Source organism: Bemisia tabaci, chromosome 10, assembly GCF_918797505.1.
Source record: "Bemisia tabaci chromosome 10, PGI_BMITA_v3".
Lineage (NCBI taxonomy): Eukaryota > Metazoa > Arthropoda > Insecta > Hemiptera > Aleyrodidae > Bemisia > Bemisia tabaci.
Genome location: NC_092802.1, coordinates 3,129,092 through 3,156,509, shown reverse-complemented (window position 1 = coordinate 3,156,509; position 27,418 = coordinate 3,129,092). Strand labels below are relative to the sequence as shown.

The 27,418-nt window shown below is 36.0% G+C and overlaps 1 protein-coding gene and 1 long non-coding RNA gene across 4 annotated transcripts; one reads left to right on the top strand and one right to left on the bottom strand.

The window, feature by feature from the left end:
- On the bottom strand, window positions 1-25,929 carry Ocrl (Oculocerebrorenal syndrome of Lowe; the record flags this gene model as incomplete). Its single annotated transcript, XM_072305449.1, is given in 14 exon segments — window positions 1-236; window positions 1,354-1,630; window positions 3,901-4,036; window positions 5,227-5,448; window positions 6,623-6,801; window positions 9,128-9,290; window positions 10,451-10,621; window positions 13,137-13,276; window positions 14,471-14,592; window positions 21,390-21,524; window positions 22,090-22,270; window positions 22,950-23,036; window positions 24,905-25,003; window positions 25,679-25,929. Coding segments are annotated over 12 exon segments (2,028 nt in total), but the record flags the coding sequence as incomplete, so codon positions are not given.
- On the top strand, window positions 2,410-14,483 carry LOC109035117 (uncharacterized). 3 transcript variants are annotated; one of them, XR_011900687.1, is made up of 4 exons: window positions 2,410-2,586; window positions 3,814-4,055; window positions 9,131-9,403; window positions 14,357-14,483. It is a non-coding gene; the product is annotated as an uncharacterized lncRNA (long non-coding RNA). The 3 variants fall into 3 exon arrangements; XR_011900686.1 differs by lacking the exon at window positions 14,357-14,483 and adding an exon at window positions 9,694-10,444; XR_011900685.1 differs by lacking the exon at window positions 14,357-14,483 and having other exon boundaries at window positions 2,411-2,586; window positions 9,131-9,555.
- Window positions 25,930-27,418: the final 1,489 nt, after the last annotated feature.

Genomic DNA, 27,418 nt, shown 5'->3' with positions numbered 1-27,418 from the left:
CAATTCTTTGAGTCTTTCAGCCGGGATTTCTTTGACAGGAACAGATATCCTGGCCAGAGCTTCCAGGGAGGAGCCGAAACAACTACGTTCATAAGAGCCTGTCACCGTGATGAAAATATCCTTCCCACCTTTTAAATGTAGAACCAAAATATCCGAGAGTTTGTCTTGACCGGCATTCAATTTCGACGCAGACTGTTTATCTACGTAGATCTCTAATTTGATGTCGCATTTCTCTCCTGAAAATATGAAATGGTAAAAAAACCAAAATAAGCTCCAATAGTTGAAAAGCAGAAGAGAAAGTTTCATTCCGCTTTATTTTGAAAAATATTTCACTGCAGGAGGTTTAACAGACCACTGGACAAGGTGTGAATTTAAGCATTATGATACACGTTTTCTCTTCAAAATTTTCTTTCATGCAGAACATGATTTGTGGAACGACAATTATTGAAAGTAAATAACCCCAAATAAAAATTTTACCGTTTTTCAATGCATAAATTCAAACTTCCGCTCATGAAAAGAGCCAGACTATTCTTGAGTTAAATCGCACACTAAATGTTGAAAATATAATAAATATGTAAGAAAATTTAATAACCTCGATCTCTGCACTTCAGCTCAGCTGTTGCAAATTGTTTACACTTTGAAAAATACAGGATAGACACGAACACTGCTCAATTGGATTACATTTCACAATAAGGAACCACTATTCCTGGCTCTCCCATGAAAGCATGTATCTGCATAGGGAAACCAATGGCATGTATGTCGTTTCTAAAATGGGTCAGAAACAGTGGTTCCTTGCCTACTAGAATCTTTGTAGGGCGCAATTTGTATACTCTGGTTTTTCTTGTGAGCAGAAATTCAATTTTGTTGTTATCAATGCTAAATAAAAACGTTAATATCTTGGTGGGAGTAAATGTCAAACATTTTTGTCCTCCAAATCGTGTTCAACATGAAATTTTGAAGAGGATACATGCATCAGAATGTTTGAATTTGTAACTTGTCTGGTGGTTCACTCTAATTGAATAAGCTCATGACAGAGGATGATGACTTATCAGAGATCAAAGGATTGCACTATTCATTAGACCAATATTTTTTCACCTTTGTCGACCATTTTCAATTTTTTTGGTAAAGAGTACGTAAAGCATATGTAAACGTAAAGGGGTGCACTATTCATGTTTGAAATTATTGCATAAAATACCTATTTTAGACACCTATTTCAGACACCTATTTTAGACAAAATAAAAAATAAAATTTGACTGTGAGCATAATAAATTAAAATTGCTTTATTTTCGACGGTCGACAATAAAATTCATCTTCGACTGCTGATATTAACAAATAAATAAAGGGAATACCCACCAGTCATGATGAAACCCATGAAAGGTTCAATGTTGAGCCAGTCTTTGCAGTAATGGCCTTCGTCTAGTTTCTTGATGAATTCGAATTGTACCGGCACTTGTCCGTTGTTGGCGATGATTAACTCTTTTGTTTGAGGTTCCATAAATCTGACTGAATTGAAAACAATTTCAGTTTGTTCTACGGTTACTTGCGGCAAGAATTCATTCTCCAGTTTGTCTAACTTTTTCATGACTTCTTCGTGAATCTTTCGGTATTTTTGGGCATCGATAAATCTAATCTGGAAGGACAAGACAAAACAAAAATCTGAAAATTACTGAGTGTAAAATGTAAGTTAGAAGTGATGTGAGAAATTGAACTATCTATTTTTTAAGCTAATTCAAGTTAATAAACTGAAAAAAAGAAAGCCATAATTCATTCTGTTAGTTCTTCATACTTGCTTGCGCTCTTCATCTAGACATGATGCTTATAGACTATCCAAATTTTTATGGTAGGTACCATTTTTGTGGTGGGTACCATTTTTATGGTAGGTTCTATTTTTATGGTAAAGAAAAAAAGGATAAAATGAAAACAAAAAGAAAAATTTAAGTACTCAGAGGTTGATTATTGTGATCAAAGGGAAATAATGTGAGCTATTCAAGCTCGAAGTAAATTAGCCTCTGTAAAAGTATTTGAAGGAGACACAAAATAAACACTAAAATCTGAACATAAAAAATTCACCAATGAGGGAATTTGTTCCTGAAGTCCTCCTAATTTAAATTTCCAAGTTATTGTAATGGTCAAGCGATTGAAATCGTCCAGAATTAAAGGAGATTTGACGCAACTATGTTAAGTTCCTTAAGGAGGAAGACAAATTACAGACCATGAGAATAGGCTGAAAAACTCTTTTATACACAGCCCACACCCAGACATCAGATGATAAAAGTGGTGATTGGTGATTGGTCGGTCCGCTCAACTGACGTAATGAAAACATGGCAACATCGAAGAACACCGTCAATCACCATTCATGATCAAAACTGATAACTAGATTAATTCTAATGATAAAAAATGTCTTAAATACTGAACAGCCATAAAATCAGTGCGTCTCTTTGACTGGAGATAAAGGTTTAAAAGACTTTAAAATAACAATTTTGTGCTCCTTGGTGTCAGTATGGGAGGTCTGTTAAAAGAATCGAAAAATCAAGTGCCAGGAATGAGAACTGAAATTTCTAGGAGTCTTCCCACAGGCTGGTTAAGGTTAGTGTGTGATTACTGTGTGAATGTGTGCTTGTTTTTCGACCAAAATTTCCCAGAAAAGTAGATTTTAGCCGGAAATTTCCACTAATTTTCCCAGAAAAGGACGCTTAGACTCCTCGCTAAGTAACATGAAATATAAGGAAGGCAGGAGGGAATCAAAGTTGGAATTTTTAATTACAATAAATTTTAAAAGGGTTTGACTATTTAACGAATTGATTTCCTGGATTTATATTGATTCCTCTTGTTCAAGCTTCACAGGAAATATAATATTTTTCTTATGTTTTTGAGCACAGGCTAATTGTAAGCATTATGAATTTTTATTTTGAAAAATCCCTTTAATTTAATGGACCACTAGACAAGGTACGAATTTCACCATTCTGATACAAGTTTTGTAACTAAAATTTAACATAGAACACAATTAAAACGATCAAAATTGCCAAAATTAACTCCTTATGAAGATATTTAATGATTCTAGATGCGTGAATTCAAACCACCCACTCATGAAAACTCAATGCTCTACGTGATTCACATCGCGCTCTAAATGTTACCATGAATCTCTGCAATATAAAAATCTGACAACCTCAATCTTGACGCTTTGGCTCAGCTATAGCAAATTGCTAATAGTTTGAACAACACATGGTGGGAGATGAACATCCCTCGATTGAGAAGCTTGCTGAAACCGTTGTAGTGCGCGCTTTGACTCACGTGGAGCTATGAGTTTCTTATGAGTGGGCAATTCAAATTCCTCGTAACCAACGTTAATATCTTTGTTAGGAGTTGGTTTCAGTAATTTTCGTTGTGCGAATCAAGTTCGACGTGAAATTCTGGTTAAGGAACATGTATCAGATTGCTTAACTTCTTACCTTGTCTAGTGGTCCATTATGAAACTTAGAAAATTAAAATCTGAATAGCTTTTTAAAAAGAGCTATAGATAGTATTGCCGTGCTAAGGAAGAGCGTTGTATGAGCCTTGGAATGTTGCCAAATTTTCTTTGATGAAAGATGAATTTTATAGAAAACATGTGAGTAGATTCCTCTTATTTTTCATGGAATTTTATTTGCAATTGGACCTTAATTACCTGAAAATTTCAAGGAAACATACTTTTAACTCTCCTCAAAAATAAATAAGTAATCGCTGCAAATGTGCCAACATTCGAATTTTCATACAGCGTTTTTTCTTCAATGCAGCAGAGTAATTATGAGCCTTTTGATTTCAACTTTTTTAAAGATATTTCAGCTTTGTGAAATCAACTAGAAGGATCCTTGATAAGCCAGTAAGCAAACATCGCAGATAACAATACAGAGATAAAAGTACCTCAGAGTTGAAAACAGCGCTGACTGGCTTATGATCGCTTATTCTCAAGGAAGGATGACTCTGGTAACTCAACTGATGAATGGCATCACCTTTCCACAAAACTCGATCACACCATGCGGGAGCTCTATTCTTCTCACTAAAAAGCGAAGAAAAAGGTAATTTTAATGTACATGATATGCAGATGAAAAAATATTTTATATGGAGTCTTTTTAAAGAAACTAATTTTTTGAAATGCTGCAGTAATGGGTCCGTTGCTGGTCACACAATCGTGTTTTGATGCTTAATTTGTGTAGATTAGCCATAAATAGTACAATCTGTTCAAACCGCAACTTTCTACATTCAATATTAACCGAGATATCACCCTTTGAAAAGTCGGGTTTTTGACGTCATCCACCGCGGTAGTGACACCCTTGGTATCTTCCACCTTGCTTTCATTTGAGTTTAACGTTAAGCAACCGGTGCACATTTGCGTCACACCAACTGATGAAAAATAGGTGAAAGAGACTAAGGGTCACTACCGCGGTGGATGACATCAAAAACCGGAGAAGAACGTAGAAAGTTGCGGTTTGAACGGATCTTATTATTTTTTGTTAATCTACAAGAATCAAGCATCAAAATGCGATTTTTTTAACCAGCGCAACTGACCCATTCATTTCGATTTGAACAGTGATGTACAGTAGGACCTCGATTTGTTGGATTTCACGGGACTGACAAATCGATCCGTTAAATCGCGGAATTCGTTAATTCTGTTTGGACCTCTTGCAATATCTGAAATTTGTATGGTTTCCTATTAGGTATTCTACAGCGAATTTTCAAGTTTAATCGGACAAGTTGTCTGAATCCAATCCAAAGGAACCGCTTTTTCTTGTTAAACTGATTTTAGTTTTCAAAGTTCACCAAACAAATAGTTGGTGCAAATCATGGTAAATTTCAGGATTCAGTTGAGCCCCTTGACACAAATGCAACTTGGCAGCTCTGTGTAATTGGTCCACTCTGATTCCTGCTGTGCTGCCACAATGATGGCAACAATTTTATCACATTTAAAAGATTTATCCAGCTCAAATATAAAATTTGCTTCTACATTGCTTCTACAAATATCGCAATTTCCTGACTTTGCAAAAGAAGATCCGCCACCTTGATTCTTGCATTTATTTTTAATGCTGAAGTGACATCCACGACCTTTTGTCAAGTCTAAAAGTGCAAAAACTTATTCGGCGTGGACTCTAAACATCTGTTCCTGTATGTAATCGCAGACAAGTTAAAAGTAAACATGATATAATAAAATAAAATAAAAATGAACTGATAAGGGATCCTTTTCAAATTTACCTGCTGTCCCAATCATCTGTTCCGGTGTCGTACTTATACGTGGGACGAAAGTTGATTTCTCCTTCTTTGTAATTGACGAAAACATTTCCCTTTTTGTGTTGTTGCTTTAATTGATCGTATTCTATTATTGCTTTGTAGTTTTCTTTCTCTATGTAACTTTTCACTAAATTGACATCCATATCAGTGATACGGTAGTTCAAGTCACCCAACCAATAAATCTGACTGAAAAACAGAAAAAAATTTAAATGGTAGGACATTAAAAAAGAGAAAACAACAGCACAGGAGAAAAAAAGTTTATTTACTAATTGATTAGTGAGAGTCTATGCGAAGGTATGAAACGGGCAGATTGCAATTACTTGATAGGAAAGCCCCGAACACACATTTTAAAAATAAGAGAGCTGCAAAAAAGGGTCTCAAAAATGGAAGACCGGCTTGTTATAACTAGATAATCAGAGTTTAATGCAAAAACCCGGCAATTCATGAGAGAGGAGCAAAAAAGAAGGGAGAGTGAGACTTTTAAATTGAGTCGCCTAAGAAATTTCAGTATCCCCGGTATGGAGTTAGAAAGGAAATTTGGAGGAAGAAATTGATGGTAAAATTAATTTTCTGGATATGACTGTGTCGCAGTGTGGTAACGTGGTAAAATGTAAATGGTACCAAAAACCAATTGCATTGGGCCGTTACCCTAACTATTTATCCGTGCAACCGGATGCTTATAAGAAAAATGTTTTTTCTAACTTGGCGCAGCGGATTGTAAGGCTTTCAGACCATCAATTTTTACCTGTAACGGTCAAGATGGGTAAAAAACTTCTAGTTGAAAATTGTTATCCTCCTCCCCTCATTGACAAGGCTTTTAAAACAGCGATGTGCAAGAAAGAAAGTAAAGAGCATAGTATGAAGCGTAAAAGGAAAATTGAGTTTGACAAATTAATTTCGTTACCATATGAGCCATATTTGTCTGAAAATTTATCCGCAATTTTTGATAAATATGGATTTTCTGTTGTGCACACTCGGTACAACAGCCTTAGTTTTCTTATGTCTAAATTAAAAGCGAAAATTGAAAATGACCAGATGGCGGGTGTAGTGTATGAGTACCTGAGTAGTGTACCTGAGTAGTGATGTACCTAATGTAGTGTACCTGAGTAATCTCTGCTTCGATGTGCTTTGTTTTCAAGTTGCGGTTGTTCGTTTATTTTGGTTGCACTATCAGTCTCACAATAACAACGGTGAGGCTCATAGTGTCTTTTCTTTTAATTTTGTTTTGCCGATTGAAAATGCGGGTGTGATCCCTGCGAAACGTCCCGGGTTTCTTATTTTATTTTATGTGTTTCTTTTTATTATTTGCGGCCTTAGTCCCGTTTTAAGTTGTTTCTTTATTTGGTATAGAGTTACTTACTCATGATCTTTGATGCTTTTAGGTGGTAGAAATTTTGAAAAACTTATCCTCGAGCAGATATCATGATAGTCTTGGTTACGTCTCTCAAATTCTTCGACATGAGCGGCTAAGTGAGAATTGACAAAACACAATGATGAGCTGTGCAAATCAAACCTGACAGCAACGCCTCCCTTATTACCCTGTTCACAAAATACAAAACCTGTGGTTAAGTTCAAAAAATCAAAAGTGCAAAACTTCTTCATTTCAAAAATTTTCAGACTGAACAATTCTGGGAGTAACAATGAACTCCTACTTAAGTTTCTTCAGAAAAAAAATGTGTCCACTGAGCCATGTAGCACATGAATACCATGCTTCAGTGATCATAATTTTTCACAGAGCTAAATTTTTCTATTTCGAAAGGGGATTAAGATTGAAAAAAAATTACTACCACATGATTTTTTTTTAAATTCGGCTCTTGTCTCTCTTGCTGGAAGGCATTTTTTTTTTTTTTTTTTTTTTTTTTTTTTTTTTTTTGACGAGGCATGGAATACCAAAAATTTCGACGTTAGCTAAATTTTGATATCGTATGATAAGATATTCTTTATGGCCTCCAGAGCAGGATCAGTTTCCAAAATAAAACTTACTTTGTATGTACCAAATTCCCAAACAGGGCTGAAAAGTGAATGTTTCAACTGGTATAAATTCAATACCTGGGAGAAATGTTGCAACATCTGATTGGTGATAGAGGAAAGCTTTAACTGGTGCTAAACTTCTTGTACTCAGTGCGTAGTTCCTTTACTAATGACATTTGGAACAATACACTGGCTGTCCAAATTTTTCATATCAATAAATGGATTGACTTTATCATTGATGATTGCTTGCATGCTGCAGGATTTTCATTTTCTTTCTTTGCAAGCATGTGTAAGGGCTTTCATAGCTTGGAATAATTGATGTTTTCGGTTTTCAATTTAGGTATTACTTTCCAATCTTAAAACTAACTAAATTTTAAAAGGTTAAAGAAGATAAAATTAAGAGGCACTTATATCTCAAAAAGTATCGCAACAAGTTGCTAATTATGACTGTCATAAAGGGTTGTTGCCAAGAAATTAGGCTTACTGATCAGCTACAGTCTCTTAAAAAGTTAGACCACTATAAAGCAATGAAGTATACACTTGATTCTTATTGTGAATTGTATATCGACGGTAAAACTAACGAACTATGTATTTCATTTGCAGTGATTTAAAATCTCTGCTCCCATTTTAATTTTTCGAAGGAGAACGAGTCAACATCATTCCTAGGAGTTTTCACAAAAGGGTGATTTCACAATAAGAGGAATAGTCGTGTCGCCATGGGTTATGAACGATATAGGGCAAAACGATTGAAAACCAAATGAATAAATCAATAGGAATGATGTCCCTGAACCTATCCACGCTAAAAAATATGATAAATTATTATCATATTTCATAATATGAGACTTTAAAGGCCGAAAATGTCCGGTCGGTTACGCGTCGCCAACCCCGATTTTGAAGCAAAAGAGCAATTTGCGGTAACAAATCAGTACTGATCATGAACTCTTTGGCAATATTTGCTGAAAAGAGACTCTAATGTTCAAGAAAATTGCCAGTTTGAACTGAAATGTTTATTATTGAGCGAGAAAAGTCATTAGAAAGAGGTGTCGCCACATTTGGCAACAAATTTTTGCAGTTGTATTGAGTGCAGTGTTTATCTCGCCAGACGGAGTCAGGAGTTTCAAAATTGCCATCAAATTGTTCGCTGAAGTCTTCTCGACAAAACCATCACTGATAAGTCAGTTTTTTTTACAATGAAAACTTTAATTATTATGAAAACCAGTGATTTTTAGGTGTGTAGCACTAATTCCTCACTACGCAAAAACCTCAATTTAATATTATTAAACTAAAAAGAAGTCTCCAAAGTTTAGAAAACTTTTAAGGCAGCATCAATTCCACCTCATAACTCAAGAATTGCCAAGTTTCATCTTTTGTATCATCTTTTATCTCACATTTTCAAGTGTCGGTTACGCTGCGTCTGTTACGTAACCGACACAATATGGCAGGGCCGCCATGTTTGCGTGGACCTCCAGCAGTCCCGCGGGAAGCGCTGATACCTGATTCAATGGCTTGTTTATCAATCACTTTAACTTTGCACTGAATCAAAATAGAGCGTGCCAAAGCTGGAAAAAGGAGGTTCAATACCTTTAAAATGAGGTAATGAAATCCTGTTAAAATTGGTGCACTTTTATTTTTAAGGTATTTCACATTTTAACTATTCCTGTTATCGTGAAATCACCCAAAATTGTCTTTGCAAAGAGAAGAAAAATCACAAAATTTTGAAAGAATTGACGTTGAGTAATTTTCCATGTAGAAGATAAAATATGACTGGAGGTCACCAACATCGCAGACCCAGATACACAGTTTGAGAATTTTACGTAAGATATTTTTAGAGGAACAGAAGATGACTTAATTCTACAGATAAGATTTAAAGATGAATTATTTTTTTCATGGTTACCAGCTTCCCCATGATTCCAGTGCCGACCGTTTCCGTGGCAACATCTCGAATGTGGGGAGCATGCTGTTCCTGTGCGAAAACAAGCAACATCATGCCAACCAATCTTACTAGGGCAACCTTTCGATATCGCCCCATGGGATGCAAAGCAGCGATGACAGCATTCCTGAAAGAAGAGTAAGAGAATCAGGGCCGATTGACTAGATTTTGCGCTGATGAATCACTCATGCCCAAAAATGTCTTCTTTATTACACTGCAGACACGCCTTAACATATGACTGTGAGTTTCATTAAGTTTCTGCACCATTGTTTTTGATTATACTATGCTGGATACTATTTTATATACTTAAAATACCATTCCTGGTGTGAAAATGCAGTAAGAAAGTTTTCATGAATAGGAGCACACACTAACAAACTACCTTGACAAACTGTGCTGTTATTTTTTAAATGAGTCGGAGGCACCCATTTTTTAAATACATTTGCAGGTTTATTTTTTAACCCTTAATGGCAAAGAAACCCTGTTTTGAAAATGCCAAAAATGAGACCAGTTTGAAACGATATTTTTGGCAGGCTCTGATGATGTAGCCAAGCAAGGAGAACGACGTTTCCAATTCACTAATTTGCAGCGGCATAGTGTTTAATTGTGCGGTAAGTTGTTGCACTTGGTTCATTAGTTGAGCATTTTGGTTCCTTAAGAAAACCAATTCCTCGTCCATATTAGATGCCGTCATTATTGTAGGGTTGTTCGAGGATTGCACATTAGAAGTTGGATTAGCAAGGTTGTTTTTAACACTATCTCTGCGAGACGCGGAGAGAGAGAGATGCTCCAGAGGTATTTTTGGAAGTTAAAGATTGAAGTCTATTTACCTCTGCTTCAAGTTCAGCAGTTTTAATACGTGTAGACGTCACATCCAAAGTCTGTTTTAAAATGAACGGCACATTTACATATCGGGCATTGTTCAATTTCGTGGGCAAAGCACTTTCTCATAATTGTTTCGGTTATTTACAGAGTTATTAAAATAGAATATATACACGGTGGGGAATAAATATCTAGTGAAATATCTGGGGGATTACCCCCAGATTAGAGTTTATCGTTAAATATTTACATATTTACACTTTTAGGCTAGTTTACAAAAAGGACACGTATGCATAGGCAAGAGCAAGGAAATCGAGATCTGATAAGGGAGCGTTACAGCGTACGGAGAACCTCACTGTTCAGCTTATCAGACGGCACTCCCTTTCTAGAATAGACTTAGTATGAAAATGTTTTTTGGTTGAAAATCGAAAAAAAAAAAAAAAAAACAGGATTAATAAGTGCGAAACGTACTGCCATTCTTCTTCACGAGGAGTATCATTGAATAAAAAAGCTTCCTTGCTGAGATCTAATTCCTGGAAACCCACGGCATATATATCTGGAGGTTCTGGTTCAACTGAAAGCCACTGGTTTAGCTTGCATGTAGGTGACTGCCCATTAACATTCCAAGTTCCCACGAACACTCTGAAAAAAAAAAAGTTGATAAAGACTGAATACAGAAAGAGGAGGCCTTCACTAAGTTGTAATTTAAATTGTCTAAATTGTGGTACCTTTTATTCAAACAGAAAAAAGAGATTAGATCACAATCTTTCATTTATCACTTAAAGGAAAGGGCATACAGATTTTGCTGAAGTTGGTGTCGATACACTTGCTGGAAAATAACAAAACTATCTCACATCCTGCATCTTGCCTGATGAGGCTCAATGTATTCTCACGATGATAAATTTTGTAGAGTTTAAAAAATTTCGGACTTTTTAAGATTTTTGAGAAAAAAGATAAATTGACTTTTTGTGGACAGACGTGGTAATCCACAGACGCACCAGTCAAGAGACACAGGTTTATGATCAAATAGATCAGCCAAGGTGACGCCATAACTCTGCATCACACAGAAACTTTCGCTACAGAGGAAAGAAACTCATTTTGAGTATGATTTTCCCCCTTGGGGCAATTACCTTTTCCCTAATTTTTCAAGATGTTGGGCATAGAAATGCTTTTAAGTATATAAATAAACATAGGTAAAATAAGGTAAAGGTGGTTTTGGCCATTCAGCCAATTTTTTTACATGCTGAAGGTCTGACTTGATTACTTGAACTTTCATCCTTATTAATGTTGGTGGTTCCTTCATCATAAGCTACTTATGAAGAAATTTCAATAAGCGCTAAATTTAATATGAAATGGAGGAAAAACGTATCGAGCAGCAAGTAAAAGGTTGAATCAAGTTGAAGCATGTTTTCACGTGTTAGATAATCATCCATTGTATAATTGTACGTGTTTTTCATTTCCTTCTGTTAATTATTTTTCAGTCTCATTTAGCAACTTCTACTATCAAACAAACGTGTCTTTTGTTTCATTTGTGCAATATGGACAATGTAGATTGTGTCTTTTCTTGAATTTGTATAAGTAATCTGCGAATGCCCCGTGGCCGGTTAGGAATTGGGTTAAGAAAAAGTCGGGTTGTCCGTGTCTTCTTTTAATCCATAGATGGAGCTCAGGGATAAGTCTCTTTATCCATTTGTTTAGAGAAGATTCCCATTCCACGGTCCATCTTGCTATTTTATATTTTTGAATCTCCTCAGGGTCTTCTTTATTATATTTGCTTATTTTTTCTTTTATTAGGATGGTTTCAGATGGAATTCCAGATATCACATTTAAACAAAAATCCGAAGTTGTTCTGTAAGCACAACATAAAGCTAGTTTCAGAGATTTCAGTGTCTTTCTTATTTCTTCTCTATTCTTTTTTGTATTACAGTCAGCTGCCCAGGTGGTGACTCCATAGAATATTATTGACAATACTGCGTGGATCATTAATTTTCTCCGCATGAGGGTTGGACCGTGCAAGTTCGGGAGTAAAGGGCGAAAATGATTGGCTACTTTTTTCGCTTTTTCACACGATGCTTTGATATGCAGGTTCATCCTAATTGCCCTTGTAATTTTGAATCCGAGGGAAGTCAGAGATGGGCCTGCTGTGATTTGCGCTTTGCCGATTAAGAGATCTATTTCTCCCGCTTTTCTTGGTCCGTGTAATAACAGAGCTTCAGTTTTCCTATCTTCCGTGATTAGATCTTTCTTTTTTAGTTCTTGTTTGATCTGCTCTGTGACTATTTTAGTCGTTATTTGAATTTCTTGCATGTTCGTGCCGGTTATTATCAATAACGTATCATTTGCGTAGGTTTGTTTGCGAATTTCTGGTGTAGTATTCAGGTTTAGTATCTCGTCAAATATTAGTAACCATATTGTGGGAGATAAGCATCCTCCCTGGGCCGCAAGTTTGATTATGAAATCTGAGAAGACAAGGAATCTGTTACTAAGGTATGATTTCATTGTTTCTATTGTATATAAGGGAATTTTTCGTTTATACATCGTCTCTATGATATCCTGCCAACTGACGCTGTTGAAAGCGTTCTTTATATCTAGGTTTAGTAACAGGAGAGGGCGTCTTTGCGTGTTGTTATTCTTAGTATGATGTTCATATATCTTCGTTATCCTTGTAATGGCGTCCGTTGTGTTCTTTCCTTTACGAAAACCAAATTGAGCTGTAATTGGTGTAAAAGATTGGATAAGTCGGGAATTTAGTATGAACTCAAATATCTTCGCCATGGATTTTAACATACAAATGGGTCGGTAAGCTTTCGATGTGTGCTGTTTTGTCTGTTTTGGAAGTAGGGCTAGATTTGCACAGCTGATGTTGTGAAGGTGTCAGTCTTACTTCCGTCAGTGAACAGGAACATACCATTAGGGTGTTCGGACATAAAGTCCAGAAAAATATCGTTGGGGTTGATGGTTCCTTTATTTCTAATTGGTTCCGGTATGTAGAGCTTCTTGCTGAAATCGGTGAAATGGAATATTTCGGAGTCAGATCTGATAAATCTTCAAATTGGGCGATTGACTATGAGCCTGCTAATCAGGAGGGGTACGGATGTGTTCCACCAGTAGCTGTAATTGGTGTAAAGTGTGATTAGGGAAAATTATTGACACTCACCGTATAACTTCTGTATAAGTATAGTCATCTTCTCGCATTGACATTTGATATCTGATGACAGTTTCTCGTGCAGCAATAGGCGTAGCACCTTGAGCAATACTGTGTCTTGGTACAACAATATCTGGGCTATCAAGCTGTAGCTGTCGCAGAAAGAAGAAAAAATTGTGATAAATTTCAGTTACAGAAGACAGAGTATTTATAAAAAATAAAAATTGCTTGTCTTGGAGAGGAAACGATCATCTCAATACCTTGCGATAAAACTGTTCAATAAACTGCAGAAAGATCTATGGATCATATTTTAAAAAATGAGCCGATAAAATTTAGACATGTCCTCGAAAAAGCTTGACAAGAATGCTATCGCTATTCTTTAAAATAATTACTATTGACCCGCCATCTGTGAAATTATGCTATTACAATTTTATGTGTTGATGCTAATTTTGATGCTACTAGTTTTCACTCAACATTGTTGAATTTTGGAATAAATCATGCTTGATTATGTATTACGTTTATTTATGATTAGTGTAAATAGCCTTGAGGCTGAATTACGAATAAAGACTTTTATTGAGGATTAAAATAGTCTTTAAACTGTGAAGTTTTTTTTTGAGTATTCTTTGTTAAAAATTCAAGCAATGTTCAATAATATTTGAAAATTGTGAACAATGATATATCATGCAACATAATTCTACAAACATTGACAGAAACTATAACAATATGTATCTCAAATCTTGATTGCAATTGTTGAAAATTTTGCTCTTGCTTAATTTTTTGTTTCTTTGGAAATTTTACTTGCAATTTCGTGCATGCAAGGTTTTACTAAAAAATTAAGAAAAATCAGTTGGGTAGATAAGCATGTTAACTGTGATACGTCATTATTCATAAAAAAAAAAATCTGACAGAAAATCTGCAATATTGAGAACCAGGATACATGGTTTCACCATCAGAACAATTTACAAACAGAATAAAGCGATGTACCACTAATATTTCCTTTCATTTATTCAAGATAAGAAGCTTTCATCAAAAAGAAAAGTGCTCCTTTTCGTCCATGCCACGGAGAAGTCTTTAATGTCTTCATTTCCAAGAATTTCAATGATTTTTTAAAAAATTCCAGATGGTAATGTCATCTGTCGCCTGTTGATTATGTCATACCTCAGTTTTTTTCAGATTTTTTGAGAAAAACTAAAATTTTCCCCTAAGTTTGAAGCAAAGTCATTGATTTTCAGCACCTTTAGGCTAATTCTGTAGCACTGAGTCAACGTGAACAACTAAATTCACCAATGGACTGCATTAAACAGAAAGAAGATCCAGATCTAGAACAGAATGATTTAGTGACTTACCGAGTCCCCAGCATGATTGGCTTCATAGTCATGGCTGCTGACATCCTGAGAACTTCCGGATTTTTTTTGATACTTGTTCAACCACAAAAAGTCTTGTTGCTGCATTCTCCTTTTTGTAGAGGCTAAAAGAAAAAACAATTTTAAGTTAAACTTAGAATCCAACACTTAAAATAGACACATTTTTTTGGACAAAGGATTTGTTCATTGGCTCAAGTTCGTTGAGTTCCAACGAAAAGTGCACACAGAGTAGGTTGATCTCTGCCTGACATGGGGAGGTTTTTTTCGCAAGTTCGAGACATTCGTTTTCACGAGCTATGGTTTGATTGAACTAATATAAAAATACCTAATGCCTAATATAACCAAAAAAGTTATCTTCATATTTTTTTTTTTTTTTTTTTTTTTTTTATTAGTGTTAAGCGAACTTTCACAATGAAATTATACACTTTGTTTCTAAATTCAAAATAAATGTGTGAGTACAAACGACCGGGTAGTCTGTAACTTATCTAAATGATTAGAAATAATTGGTTACTAAAATTAATGGTTCAAACCAAGGGGCTGGCCAGTTCCCACGGTTTCACCCGTTTGAGGCGTCTAAACTCATTTGAGTTGTCAAGTAATAGTAAAGCCTCGGTGTTAGGATGGTGATGGAGCCGTCTCTCATAGTTGGTTGCAACTTTAGTTATAAATTGCGAGACGGTCTCCATCCCCAGGTCTCTATGGATATCAGAGTTACGTTCATACCATCGTGCTCCGACTATCTGTCTCAGAGCACGATTTTGGACTCTTTGTAAAATTTCTATATTGGACCGTGCTGCACACCCCCAGATTTGAGCTCCATATGCCCATGTGGGTCGTACAATTTGTTTATATAATAGAAGCTTATTACTAATACTTAACTTAGATTTTTTACCTATTAACCAATACAATTTTTTAAGTTTGAACAAGCATTCTTCTCTTTTGATTTTTATGTGTTCCTTCCACTTTAACTTAGTATCTAGGTGTATACCTAAATACTTGGCCACTTCTGAAGGTTTTAATAGGACTTTATTGAATATAATGTTAATGTCCTTGATACTACGGTTAGAGAATATCTTATAAATAGTTTTTGCACAATTAAGTTTGATGTCTTTTTCACTCGTCCAGTTATAGAAATTTTGAAGGTTATCTTCAAGTTCAAGTGTAGCTAATTCCTGACTTTTATTGCTAGACAAATACGTAGTATCATCAGCATACTTTCCTAAGAGGGATTTTCTGGTTGGAGCGGGAATATCTGAGGTAAACAGTAAATATAGCAATGGGCCTAGAACTGAGCCTTGCGGGACTCCTGCCAGAATTGGTTTTTCGTCCGACAGTGCCTCACCTACTCTAACTCGGAAAGTTCTGTCAGAGAGATACGATTGGATTAATCTAACATGACAAGCAGGGAGAAGATTTGCTAACATTTTAATAAGGAGTTTATGAGAGACTTTATCAAATGCTTGTGCAACGTCTAAGAATGCAGAGACGCAATATTCTCCTTTTTCAAGGGCTTTTTCAATAAAATTGGTTACTCTATGTATTTGTTCAATGGTAGAGTGTTTAGCTCTAAAACCGAATTGAATATCTGGCAGTATTAAAACAATGAACGAAACTAAAAAACAGCGAACCGATTAAATCAACTAAGGCTAAAATCAACTTAAAAACTCAATTCGCTTACGTATCTAATTGCCACCAGACTAGTTTCGGGAGCTTTCATCCATCTCCCATCTTCAGTGGTTGTGAGTCAACAACCACTGAAGATGGGAGATGGATGAAAGCTCCCGAAACTAGTCTGGTGGCAATTAGATACGTAAGCGAATTGAGTTTTTAAGTTGATTTTAGCCTTAGTTGATCTGGCAGTATGTTTTTAATATTGATTACTTTTAATAGTCTAGGAAGATAAAGTCTTTCCCATAGTTTTGCTATGGATGAGAGCAAAGATATTGGACGATAAGAAGAGGGATTTCTTTCGGGTTTGCCTTTTTTATGAAAAACTATTATTATTGCTTCTTTAAATTTGCTAGGGACATATTGTAGATTGATTATTGCATTAAAAATTTGGACTAATTTATGAATTGCTTTATCAGGTAATTTTTTAAGGATGAGGCCAGTAAGTTGGTCTTTTCCTGGGGCTTTTTTTGTTTTGCATTTGCTTATTAATTTGGTAACTTCCCCAAAAGAGAAATGAGGTATTTCGTGCTCTGTTTCTATCAGATCTGTTTCATTTAGATGCAGGAGAATATCGCATTTCGTAGCATTGGGTAGTGAATTGGGTTTAAATACTTTTTCGAGGTGGGTTGCGTGTAAATTTGCTTTATGGAGGTCAGTTTTGGCCCATTTCCTTGTATTATCATTAAATAAAGGGGCATTATGTAGTGGTGGACGTTTTATGTAACTGATCGCTCTCCAAAGGGAGTAGTCGGTTGCAGGTGAGGCATCTAATGTTTTAATAAATTTTTCAAGTTGATTATTTCTAATAGTCCAAAGCTCATTTGTTAGTTCTCTTGAGATGGAGTTAAAATAGGCTTTATCTTCGGGGTCTCTGGAGCGCAGCCATCTTTTCCTAGCTTTTCTTTTTTCCTTTATGATTTTGAGGATGTAGGGGGGGGTTTTATATCCGGCTTTAATGTGTTGAATAGGGGGAGGGGTGGCATTTTTCGCCGCATCCTGTATGATTTTAACAAGATTTTCTAGTTCAGAGTCGATTTTTTGCGGAGTGTCTAATTTAGGGTCTGCATAAAGTTTAATTCTTTCATTAATGTAATCCTTAAAACATTCCCAATCAGTGGCTTTATTTATAAGTCCAGTAGGAGGTGTTGTAAAAATTGGAGAGGCTGCTAAATGAAAGTGGACGGGGATGTGGTCAGACGAAAGTTCATCTTCTATTAATGACGTATGTATATTTTGCTTGGAAAAGCCTTTATAAATTCCAAAATCTAATACATCGGGGTTCTTAAGTGGGTCTGTAGGGTAATGCGTAGGGCGTCCTTGTGATGCAATGCTCGCGTGAAGCGAGTCAATTGCTTTCAATAAATGTCTGCCTTTGGTATACACAGATTTTGATCCCCAGGCAAAGTGCTTCGCATTCCAGTCTCCGGCTATCAGGAAACGCGTGCCTAGTCGATCAATAAGATTAGCGTAATCTATCTCTTGGGGATTATGATGAGGTGGAGAATATATAACTGCGATTGTTAGATCCTGTTGTTGTAAACTAATGGTGATTGATACAGACTGAAACATTTCCTTTACAATTGAGTCGTTTAAGAAATGCTTAATTCTACGTTTTATCAGCACGCCTGCGCCAGCGTGCGCTGTGTTGTCAGGGTGCAATGCATGATAAAAAATGTAATTAGGAATAGAGAAATACGATTCTTTTGTGAGCCTTGTTTCAGAGATAAGCATGACGTCAATATTATAATCATTAAGAAATTGTATGATCTGTGCTCTATGATTTATAATGCCATTAGCATTCCACGCAACTATTCGGAGTGTAGATGCATTATTTAATAAAGATACATTTGAAACATCTAAAAAGAAATTTTTACTGGCTTTACAGGAAATCTGCGTCGGATTTGTCATCTTGTGTGCGAAGTTGAGGATCCGCCCAAAGCAATATCATGAGCATTTAATTTGGTTTCAAGAGTGGTCATACGACTAAAAATTTGATTTAATAAGTCCATGACCTGTGTTAAGTCATTTTGAGGGGTGGAAGCAACTGATGCATAGGATTTTAAGTTACAATTCTTTGGAGATTTATAAGAATTGTTGGCGTTATTGGCGCCAGTGGGTTTATTAATAGGTTTAGCATTCTCTTGTGAAGTTATTTCAGTTTTTTTCTGGAATCTCTCCTCAAGAGCAGCTTTCCTAGCAGGGCAATCCCTAAAACTGGCTACGTGGCCAGCGTTGCAGTTAGCGCATTTTGGGTTCGAGTTATATCCAGGAATAGTGCATTGAGAGGATGGATGATTACCTGCGCATTTGACGCAAGCCCAGGGCTTATGACAGTAGCTTTTCGAATGCGAAAATCCCTGACATCTGTAGCACTGCATGATTAACTTAGGTTTGGATTTACAAGCTTCAATTTTAACCACTTGATTACATATAGTTTTTAAGTTAAATACTCTTTCGGGGTCTTCCCCTTGAGCAAAGGTGATTTGATGTAAAAATAAAGGTTCTTTTTTTACGGGACCTCCCTTGCCATTTTCGGGTTGGATTTTCTTAAAAATATTGACTACACTGATAACATTGAAATTTTTTCCCTTAAGTGAATCTAAAATATCCTCCTCCGAAGTCTGAGGAGACATGCCTTTGCACATAACTCTAAAGTCACGTGTATTTTTATTTTCGTGAGTATACCAATAAATTTCTTTGTTATTATTTAATTCTTTAGTTAATACACGATAATGTTCTTCTTTCATAACATTCACTTTCCATACAGCTTTAGTACCCACAGTTGTAATCGCCTTCAGCGAAAACTGTGAGTCATCCTTAATTACATTTTGAATCAAAGTACGTAAATTGTTGACATCCTCGACATTACAGATTTTAATGGGCGGAGGCGGGTTTTCCTTTAAAGCTGCTTGTGCGTCCTTAGGTGTTGAGCCAGGAATTAAAGTTGACTGTTTCTTCTTGTTCGGTTCTGAATCATGCTGGGTAATAATTTTGACTTTCTTACCAGGGGTAGAATTATTGTTGGTGATAGGTTTAGAGTTAGGGGATGCGGAATCTTCCCTCTTACGTTTGTCCTTCCTGGACTGGTTGGAGGCGCCTTTGTTCCTTTTCACCTTGGTTTTCCAGGCCAGAGTTTCAATGTCAACTATGCGTTCTTCCTCATCCGAATCGGGTAATGCAAATGTAGTTGTGTCCATATTCTCCTCATCATTTAACGTAGGTTTTAAGGTTGATTCACTGTTCATAGGATTGCTATTATTGGAATTATTAGCATTAATATTTGAGTTGAGATTAGTTTGAAGTAGGTTAATTTTTTCTTCCAGAATTCTAAATTTAGCATCTGTCTCTTCATCTTTTTTAGCTTGATCAGCTTTAACTGATATAAGTTCGTGTCTAAAATTATTTGTCTCATCAATTGATTTCTGAAGAGCATTAGATAGTTTGTTTGTGAGATTTTTATAATCAAGAAGTGCTTTTACAGTGTCATTTCCTAAGTTATCTGTAGGTATAAGGGTAGCAATAGCTTTGTTTGCTTCTAAAAGTACCTCATTATAGTTTATACAATTAGAGTTAGTAGATGGAATTTGATTTAAAGTTTGTTCACTTGTGATGTTTTCAAGGTGAGGCTGAGGAATTTCACCTGATTGTAGCCTTATCACGTGTTTGTCCATGGTGCCACACCGACGTGGGCACCAGGGAGTTGGTCACAATACACTTATCACATGTCCTAAAGTTGCTTGGAGCACGATTTGGCACAATGATTTTAGGATACACTCAGTACTAGATTAGATAGGAGTTGAGATTAGAGAGAGCAGACGAGCGCAGGAACGACCGTCACGGATCACGCCGATTACGCGATCTTCATATTCACTACCTATTTAAATTATCAACTCAATGAATGATACGTATTCGAAAAAACGAAATAAATTCGGGGAAAGGAAAAACAATTTGCAAATTACTCTAAGCCCCCCCTCCCCATCACATACACACAAAAAAATAATTGTTAAACTCCATAAAAATGAAACATAATTCCAAAAGGATAAACAAAACCAAGTATAACATGAAACAACAACAAGAGAACCTGTCATTTGAAGAGAGCAACTATATAAAAACTAGAATAAAATTTTTAGGGAGCCTAAACTTACTATGTTGAAGGATCAAAGTCATAAGGGGACGAAAACAGTGAGAAAAAACAACAGAGCTAAAAATATTGACACTGAAGCTCCCACATATCTCTCTTGCGGTGATTAAAAATCTCTGCTCCTATTTAATTTTCTTAAGAGAGAACAAATCAATATAATTTCTTGAAGTTTTTACAGAATTTTCTTTGCTTTGAGAGGAAAAATTGTAGAAGTTTCGAAGAATTGACGTCAAGTAGCTTATCATTCAAAAAATAAAATAAAACAAGAAGTCTGCAACGTAGTAAACTGAGATACATGGTTTGGGAGTTTCACTGTTAATATTTGGACAGTTGTGACCCCACTGCTTTAGAGGCCATATTAAAGGAAATTGAAAACTTCTCTCTAACAATGGCGTTCTTGCGTGTCCCAGGAATTTGAAATTTCAGTGCATTTTCCCATGCAAAGGGGCAACTCTGCTAATGCATTGGTTCTCCATAGAAATTTTGACTAGACATAGATGTGGATTCTCTCCAAAATGTAGGCAATTTTAGTGTATTTCACACTATTGCGTTTTTTTCATTACAGCTTTAACTTTAAGAGCGTTATTGGCACTTAGGATTCTTGCATTTTACATTAAAAAAGGTACTTAAATCGCAAATCTCTGAGGTGTACAAGAGCTCAATTTCATACCAAACAGTCTACGAATAAAGATGTTTTTTTGAGAAAACAACACTTGTACATAATATTAAAAAAAACCCTGAAAAGCCTTCATTTTTCAATTCCCTTACTTTCCTCGGACTAAAAAATTTCAGAATTCCTAGACTTTCGAACAAAATTTTCACTCAGATATAATCTTCTTTTCATTATGCAGAATTTTGCTAAATTTTGGATGGGTTTCCACTTCTAGAGATTCGAATTATATTAAAAGGCATTTAAAAGTTGAGATTGCACTATTTCGGATGGCACCAGCTGAAGTCACCGGCCGAGCCAATGCACTACATGCAAAATTCCCTGACTTTTCAAGGTTGCTGTATATTTACTGCCTTTCCAGGTTTCTCAGATCGCCAGAAACCCTGCCTATCCTCAAATTAATAAGTTAAAATACTTACCATCGACAGCTTTCACCAGCTCAGAGATAAATGAGTTAGTTTTCAGATCCTTCTTCATTTCAAATAGAAGTTTAGTTTTTTTAGAGGAGATGTTAAAGTAAACCTCTGTTCCATCACTTTGTTTAACACCGGAATCTGGAGACACGAAAAAAGTCTTTCGTTAATGCAGATGAAGGACAGAACACTAAATTATTTTTTTCACTTTCGTATGCTGGGCTCTCTAAGGAACTAGGATAGAATTCTAAGACCTGAATCAACACCATTGTGAGAGATGACATTTGAGCAATTCTTTCCTCTTGAAGTATGTATTTGTTGTTTGACCTATCAAGCAAAGAGTGCTATTCAAAATTCCGCTAAAAAACCCTGAGCTTACTTCAACCTCATTTATGCTGTACAAAAACCAGAAAGGAAAAGAAGAGCCATTGATTTTAACTGGAATATTGATGTCAATAATAGTAAACACTGATCGAACGTGAAATAAAAAAAAAAAGAACTTTATCAGCTAGTTTATTCTCTTCAAATTATCTCTATACATACTAATATCTAAATAAGGAGTTCATTTCCAAACTTTTTATCAAAAAAATTTCAACTTGGAATTTTTTAAGGGTCAACATGGATGCTGTAAGGAGAAGTTTTTGCCCTAGTCTTCCGTTTCCATGACATTAATTGACCCGGTACAGGCAGTAAATTAGGATCTTACCTATATCACAACGAAATTCAGAATCGATTGGCAAGAACCTTTCAATAGAGAGATCAGTAAATGTTTGAGGAGGAGACTGTGAACAAGCAAAAATGAACAAGGCAAAGTTTGAGTCTTTCTCGATGAGAGAGAGGATCCTTGATCTCCGAACCCAATCTTGCATAAGACTTGCCTCTCTCGTCTGACAACTTTCAAGTTAAGGAATGTACTAATAAATTGTTTTAAAAACAAGACGGAGTTGTTGTTCTTTCTTGAAGAGAAATTCAAGACTTTAGGGCATCCCAATGAATTGGCAGAATCAGAAAAGTATCTACGGTCAAATTACTTGTTTTCATCTGGATTAAAAAGAGTTAGTCCGCATGATTCGGCATTGATTGTATCAGAGTGTAATTATTCTACGCAAACAGTAAATTTATACACCGTGATAGATTAAATTTTGAAGGAATACAGTGGGAATGCGCCTACATTTCCTACTGGACAGGGTGTGAGTGCATCTGGGTTTAATTTAAAAAGCCACATCTGAGGGACAATCTAGGCCTGAACTTCAGATGAAATTTTGAGTGAAAAGAAAAAAGAAGGGAGAACTTGGATGAAATTGACCAATTTTTCGATAAGTAAATTTAGGAAAATTCTTAGATCAAGAGAGGAATAAAAAATGTGTAAATTTTGACGTTTCATCCTCTACATTTTCCAAATTCATTGCAATAAGCAATTGATATATTGCTTTAAAAACTAAATTAAATTGCTTTAATAAATAAATAATAATTTCGTTTTTCTTGAGGAACCTGACGAGAGAATTCTTTGCGTTTCTTTAAAAAATATACTACGAAATAATTCTAAGGTAGCATTAAAAAGGATACAATCACAATGCGTTCACCGCCATTCAATTTTGCTTGAATAATGGAGCCGAGGTCTACTGCTGCCATGATGTTTTGTGTTGTTGCAATCTGAAAAGAGATCAATCATCATACTGTGTTAAAATCGTTAAAAAAATTGATTGAGTACTTTAAAGGACTAGAGTAGATATGCCAAAAATTAATACCTGCAAAGTCAAGGTCAAGGTGGAAGTTAAAACAAAAAATAGACATTCAAATGTTTTAATTTAAACAGGTATGTAGTTAATCAGAGAAAAAAAGACATTTTTAAGAGAGAGAAAAAACAAAGCAAACAATAAGGAGGTAAATAGTATTTTATTTCAAAAATGCTAATAAGGGGAAAAAATGAGTATAACACTTTTAGAGCTAAGAGATTCATTTACAAACCTTCGTGGTCACAATTAATTGTAACTGTCTACTCCCCCACATTGTAAATAATTTTTAATATTTTTTATCATACAATGCAGTGCAAAATGAAGTGAGTTAAGGGGGTCTATGAAAAAGTGTCTTACCTTTTGCGATCGACTGCCAGGTGAGGCCCAACAAAATTCCTACCGAGTTTCAAACAAATGGGCTAGACGAAAGTGAACATAATGAGCTTTTGAAGACTATATTGGGCCTGGCCTGACACCCGACTGAAACTTGATGATAATTTTATTGGATCTCTACCTGACGGAGGGCCGTCAACGGTTAAACATAAGTTTATTTCTAAGCGTGTTAGGTCTTGCAGGAATAAAAGCTTGCTTGCAGTTGGCTAAGCTGAATTTCTTAAATCATGGCAAAGTTCAGAATTAATCACAGCCAAAAGGAAGCATGGATAGTTGTCAGTTGACTGACTTTTCATATTAAAGATTTTATACCTTTGGCAACACGTTTTCAAGATTTAGCTAGTAAGTATTCCCAAGTTGCACCATGTCACTTTTAAAAAAACTGCTCAAAATATTAGAAATTACTGCTCAGTCCTCAGACGAACTTCTGAATCATTGGCTTTGGATGAAGGCTGTTCCATTCTGTTTTGTAGTTATCAAATATCAAGGGAAAAATAAATAGGTATTCATAATTCAAGCAAGCTGCATGCTGGTTTTACTTGCATTATCTTGACCCTGTTTCATAGAGAAGATGAATGATTGGACATTTGACGGTGTTAGTTGGCAATCACATAACTCGGTTTGCTACGTCGCAAACTTCCTGCCATACTTTATTTTTCAATCAGGAAACTAATCAATGGCAATTCTTTCAAAACTGCCGTGAGTTTTCTTCTCTGTACAAAGAAAATTCTGCATAAACTTCAAGGAATGATGTCAATTTGTTCTCCTTTAAAAAAATAACAGAGACGGAGATTTTCAGACACTGCAAACAAGTTATGTGATCGCCGACTTACACTGTCGCATTGCGGTTCCACTAACCATAAATGGATTGCATTTTGCAAAAAGGAACCACTAGCATTGCAATGTTGCTAAGATTGTGCAACTTCTTTTGTCTTGGAGGAAAAACCCGTTTATGCATTAATAGTTTCTATTGTACTCGCTAAAAACTGTAAATTTAAGACAAAAATTACCATCTACATTTCATAGTTTTTCACAATTTCCGCAATTATATTGCAAAAGATGAAGTTGCACAATCTTAGCATCATTGCAATGCTAGTGGTTCCTTTTTGCAAAATGCAATCCAAATGCTATTCGGAAAAATCGTTTGCCTTGCAGACACATGATCTGCAGGTTCAACTGTCTCAAATGAACGTATTTCTATCAAACGGAACTATGTGTATTATGAAGTGAGTCCTGTTATACACATACTCTCAGGGCTCATGTCTTAATGCACATAGTTCCGTTTGGTAGAAATACGTCCAATTGCAAACTCATTTTATTCAGATTTGTTCCTTACTTGACTATCTTAAACGGCAAGTCCAACAAATTTTGATGGGATGTGTATGTGCTAACCTCCTTGAACAAGATTTAAAGATGATCCATGGGAGCCAGAGAAGAGAGACTCAGTAGGAGATACCAGAGCGTCAACATTGTTCAACCGGCGTAACAGACCTAGAATAGAGACAAATATTAGTACGTTTACTGGACAAATTTTACTGTCCGAATTCCGTCAGCTGAAGGTTCAAATTAGAAGCCTCTAGAATGCAATGATCACAGTAGGGATGGTCGAATATTCGATATTCGAATTATCGGCACCGAGAAAATCGCATCACATTTGAATATTCGCTTCCGAAGTATTCGAAATCGCATATTCGAATATTCAAATAATCGCATTCGAATTCGAAAACTGTCCATCCCTATCATCAATTTCGTTATTAATTAAGACTCCTCCACAACTGCACATGGGAATGACCGACCGTCTTAGTTAAAAGTGTCATTTATCTCTCACAGTTCATAAAAATCATAAATCGAAGCAATAATTGAAAATATTCGAATATACACCATCGCAAGATTCGAATTCTCAAATAATCGCATTCGAAATGTTTCGTATAATCGCATTCGAATTTGATATTCGTCCATCCCTGGATCACAGATTTTAAAACTGTCTCAGTGATTACAGATAAGATTTTGAGTAGATGTTAACAGATCGGTCGACGAGGAGTTGACAAAGTCTATAGACCATCCGATTTGACAACGTAATAATCATGAGGAGTGCCTCGGGCTTTAGACTTATTAACGAGTGCTGATTGGATAAGTTGAACTTTATCTTGTTATCATTAAACTTACTTGGACTTGGGTTCCTCAGACAGTCTGGAGCCAAGAGGCTTCCTTCATTCTGACAGCAGAGCAGCTCGTAAATCGACTTGCGACACAAATCAGTAAAAAAATGATATGCTTTAAATTGTTTAAGGAGAGAAAACACGCACTTAAAAATTTACGATCCCGAAACAAATCGATTGAGACCTGAGGAAACTATAGCCCTTCATAAATGCACTGCCAGCCACAAGTTGACAAGTGAGGTTATGTTGTGATAGGATAGGTGGGGCGCCGCGACATTCTCAGCGGGAGGGGGGCAAGGATGACGTCAAGCATGATTTCGTGTGATTTATTCCGTCGGGACATGGCTCGCTCCTAGTTGAATTAAGTAGACCGTGAAATGCAGAAACAGTAAACCGATCGATGAAGGATTGGGTAATTGTGTTTAGTTCGATTTCATAAGCGTTAGCGCGCCGGAAAACTAGGCAGGAAGCTGTGGAAAAGGATTCAAATTTACCGCCAAAAATGCTCTGCCGCTCGAAAGGCGGTAACCGGAAATTCGGTTAACCGGAAACACTATACACATGCAACCCTTACAAACAGAGATGAGGGGGGGGGGGGGGGGGATCTGTGCAATTTCCTTGTGAATTGCAGACCCTAAGGTGATTCGATGGACGCCATATTTTGTGTCAGAACGGCATGCAGTAAATCGTATTAATTGGTTCTATTTTTTCAGCTACTAGTCATTTTTCTCCAATTTTGAGATCGCAATTCTGTTGTCAGGAGACTAAAGCGCTCACTTATCAATTTTAACGAAGAAATTCAACTTAGTAAAGGCGAGGTTTTTTTAGAGAGAAAATATCGCATTCGAGTGCAGTTTCGATATCAGTATCGAATGCGATGTTTTTTCTCCAAAAAAAAACCACGCCTTTATTACGTTGAATTTGTTAAAATTGGTAAGAGAGTGCTTTAGTTTCCTGACAAAAGAATTGCGATCTCAAAATTGGAGAAAAATGACGAGTAGCTTAAAATATGGAGCCAATTAATCCACGTCCACGTAGAGCCGAATCCTACGCTGAAAAAAAATTATCGACGTTTTTACCAAGGTCCGTTGGTACCTTTACCATCTCACTTTTTTACCAATTATTGGTAATTTTACCAATACAGACTGGTAAGCTTACCTAAAAACCGGTATTTTTACTGTTTTTTTTTTTTCAGGTAAGAATACCACTTTTATTGGTAATCAATTTCGGGTAACTTTGCCATTTTATCTCGGTAATTCTACCACAGTCGATAAAAAATATTGGCGTTTTTACCAAGGTCCAGTCAAATTACTGAGGAAGTTCAATAATTTTACCGATATTTCTCGGTAAAATTACCAATTTCATAAATGGTAATTTTACCAAGAAAAAACTGGGATCAAATAGAACCGTGAATTCTTGGTAATTATCCTTTTCTTAGTAAATACACCGAGATTTTTTTTCAGTTTATCAAAATAAAGTAAGGATGAAAATATTTCACCAATCGACAGTTGAAAACGTCTGAAATGTATCATCCAAATCAGGAATGAAAGCCGTCCCCTCTTGTGATTCTTGGAGAGGAGGGGGGTCTGTATGGTAGGTGTGCGTGGTAGATATGGGTGTGTGTGGATACGCGTGAAGGGGGAAGGTAAAATATTGAGTCAAACGCTTGTTTACAAATTCCGGAGACAAGCAAGAAATTAGTGAGTATTGTGCTGCCCTCCCCCCCCCCCCGGTTTAAAACACCATT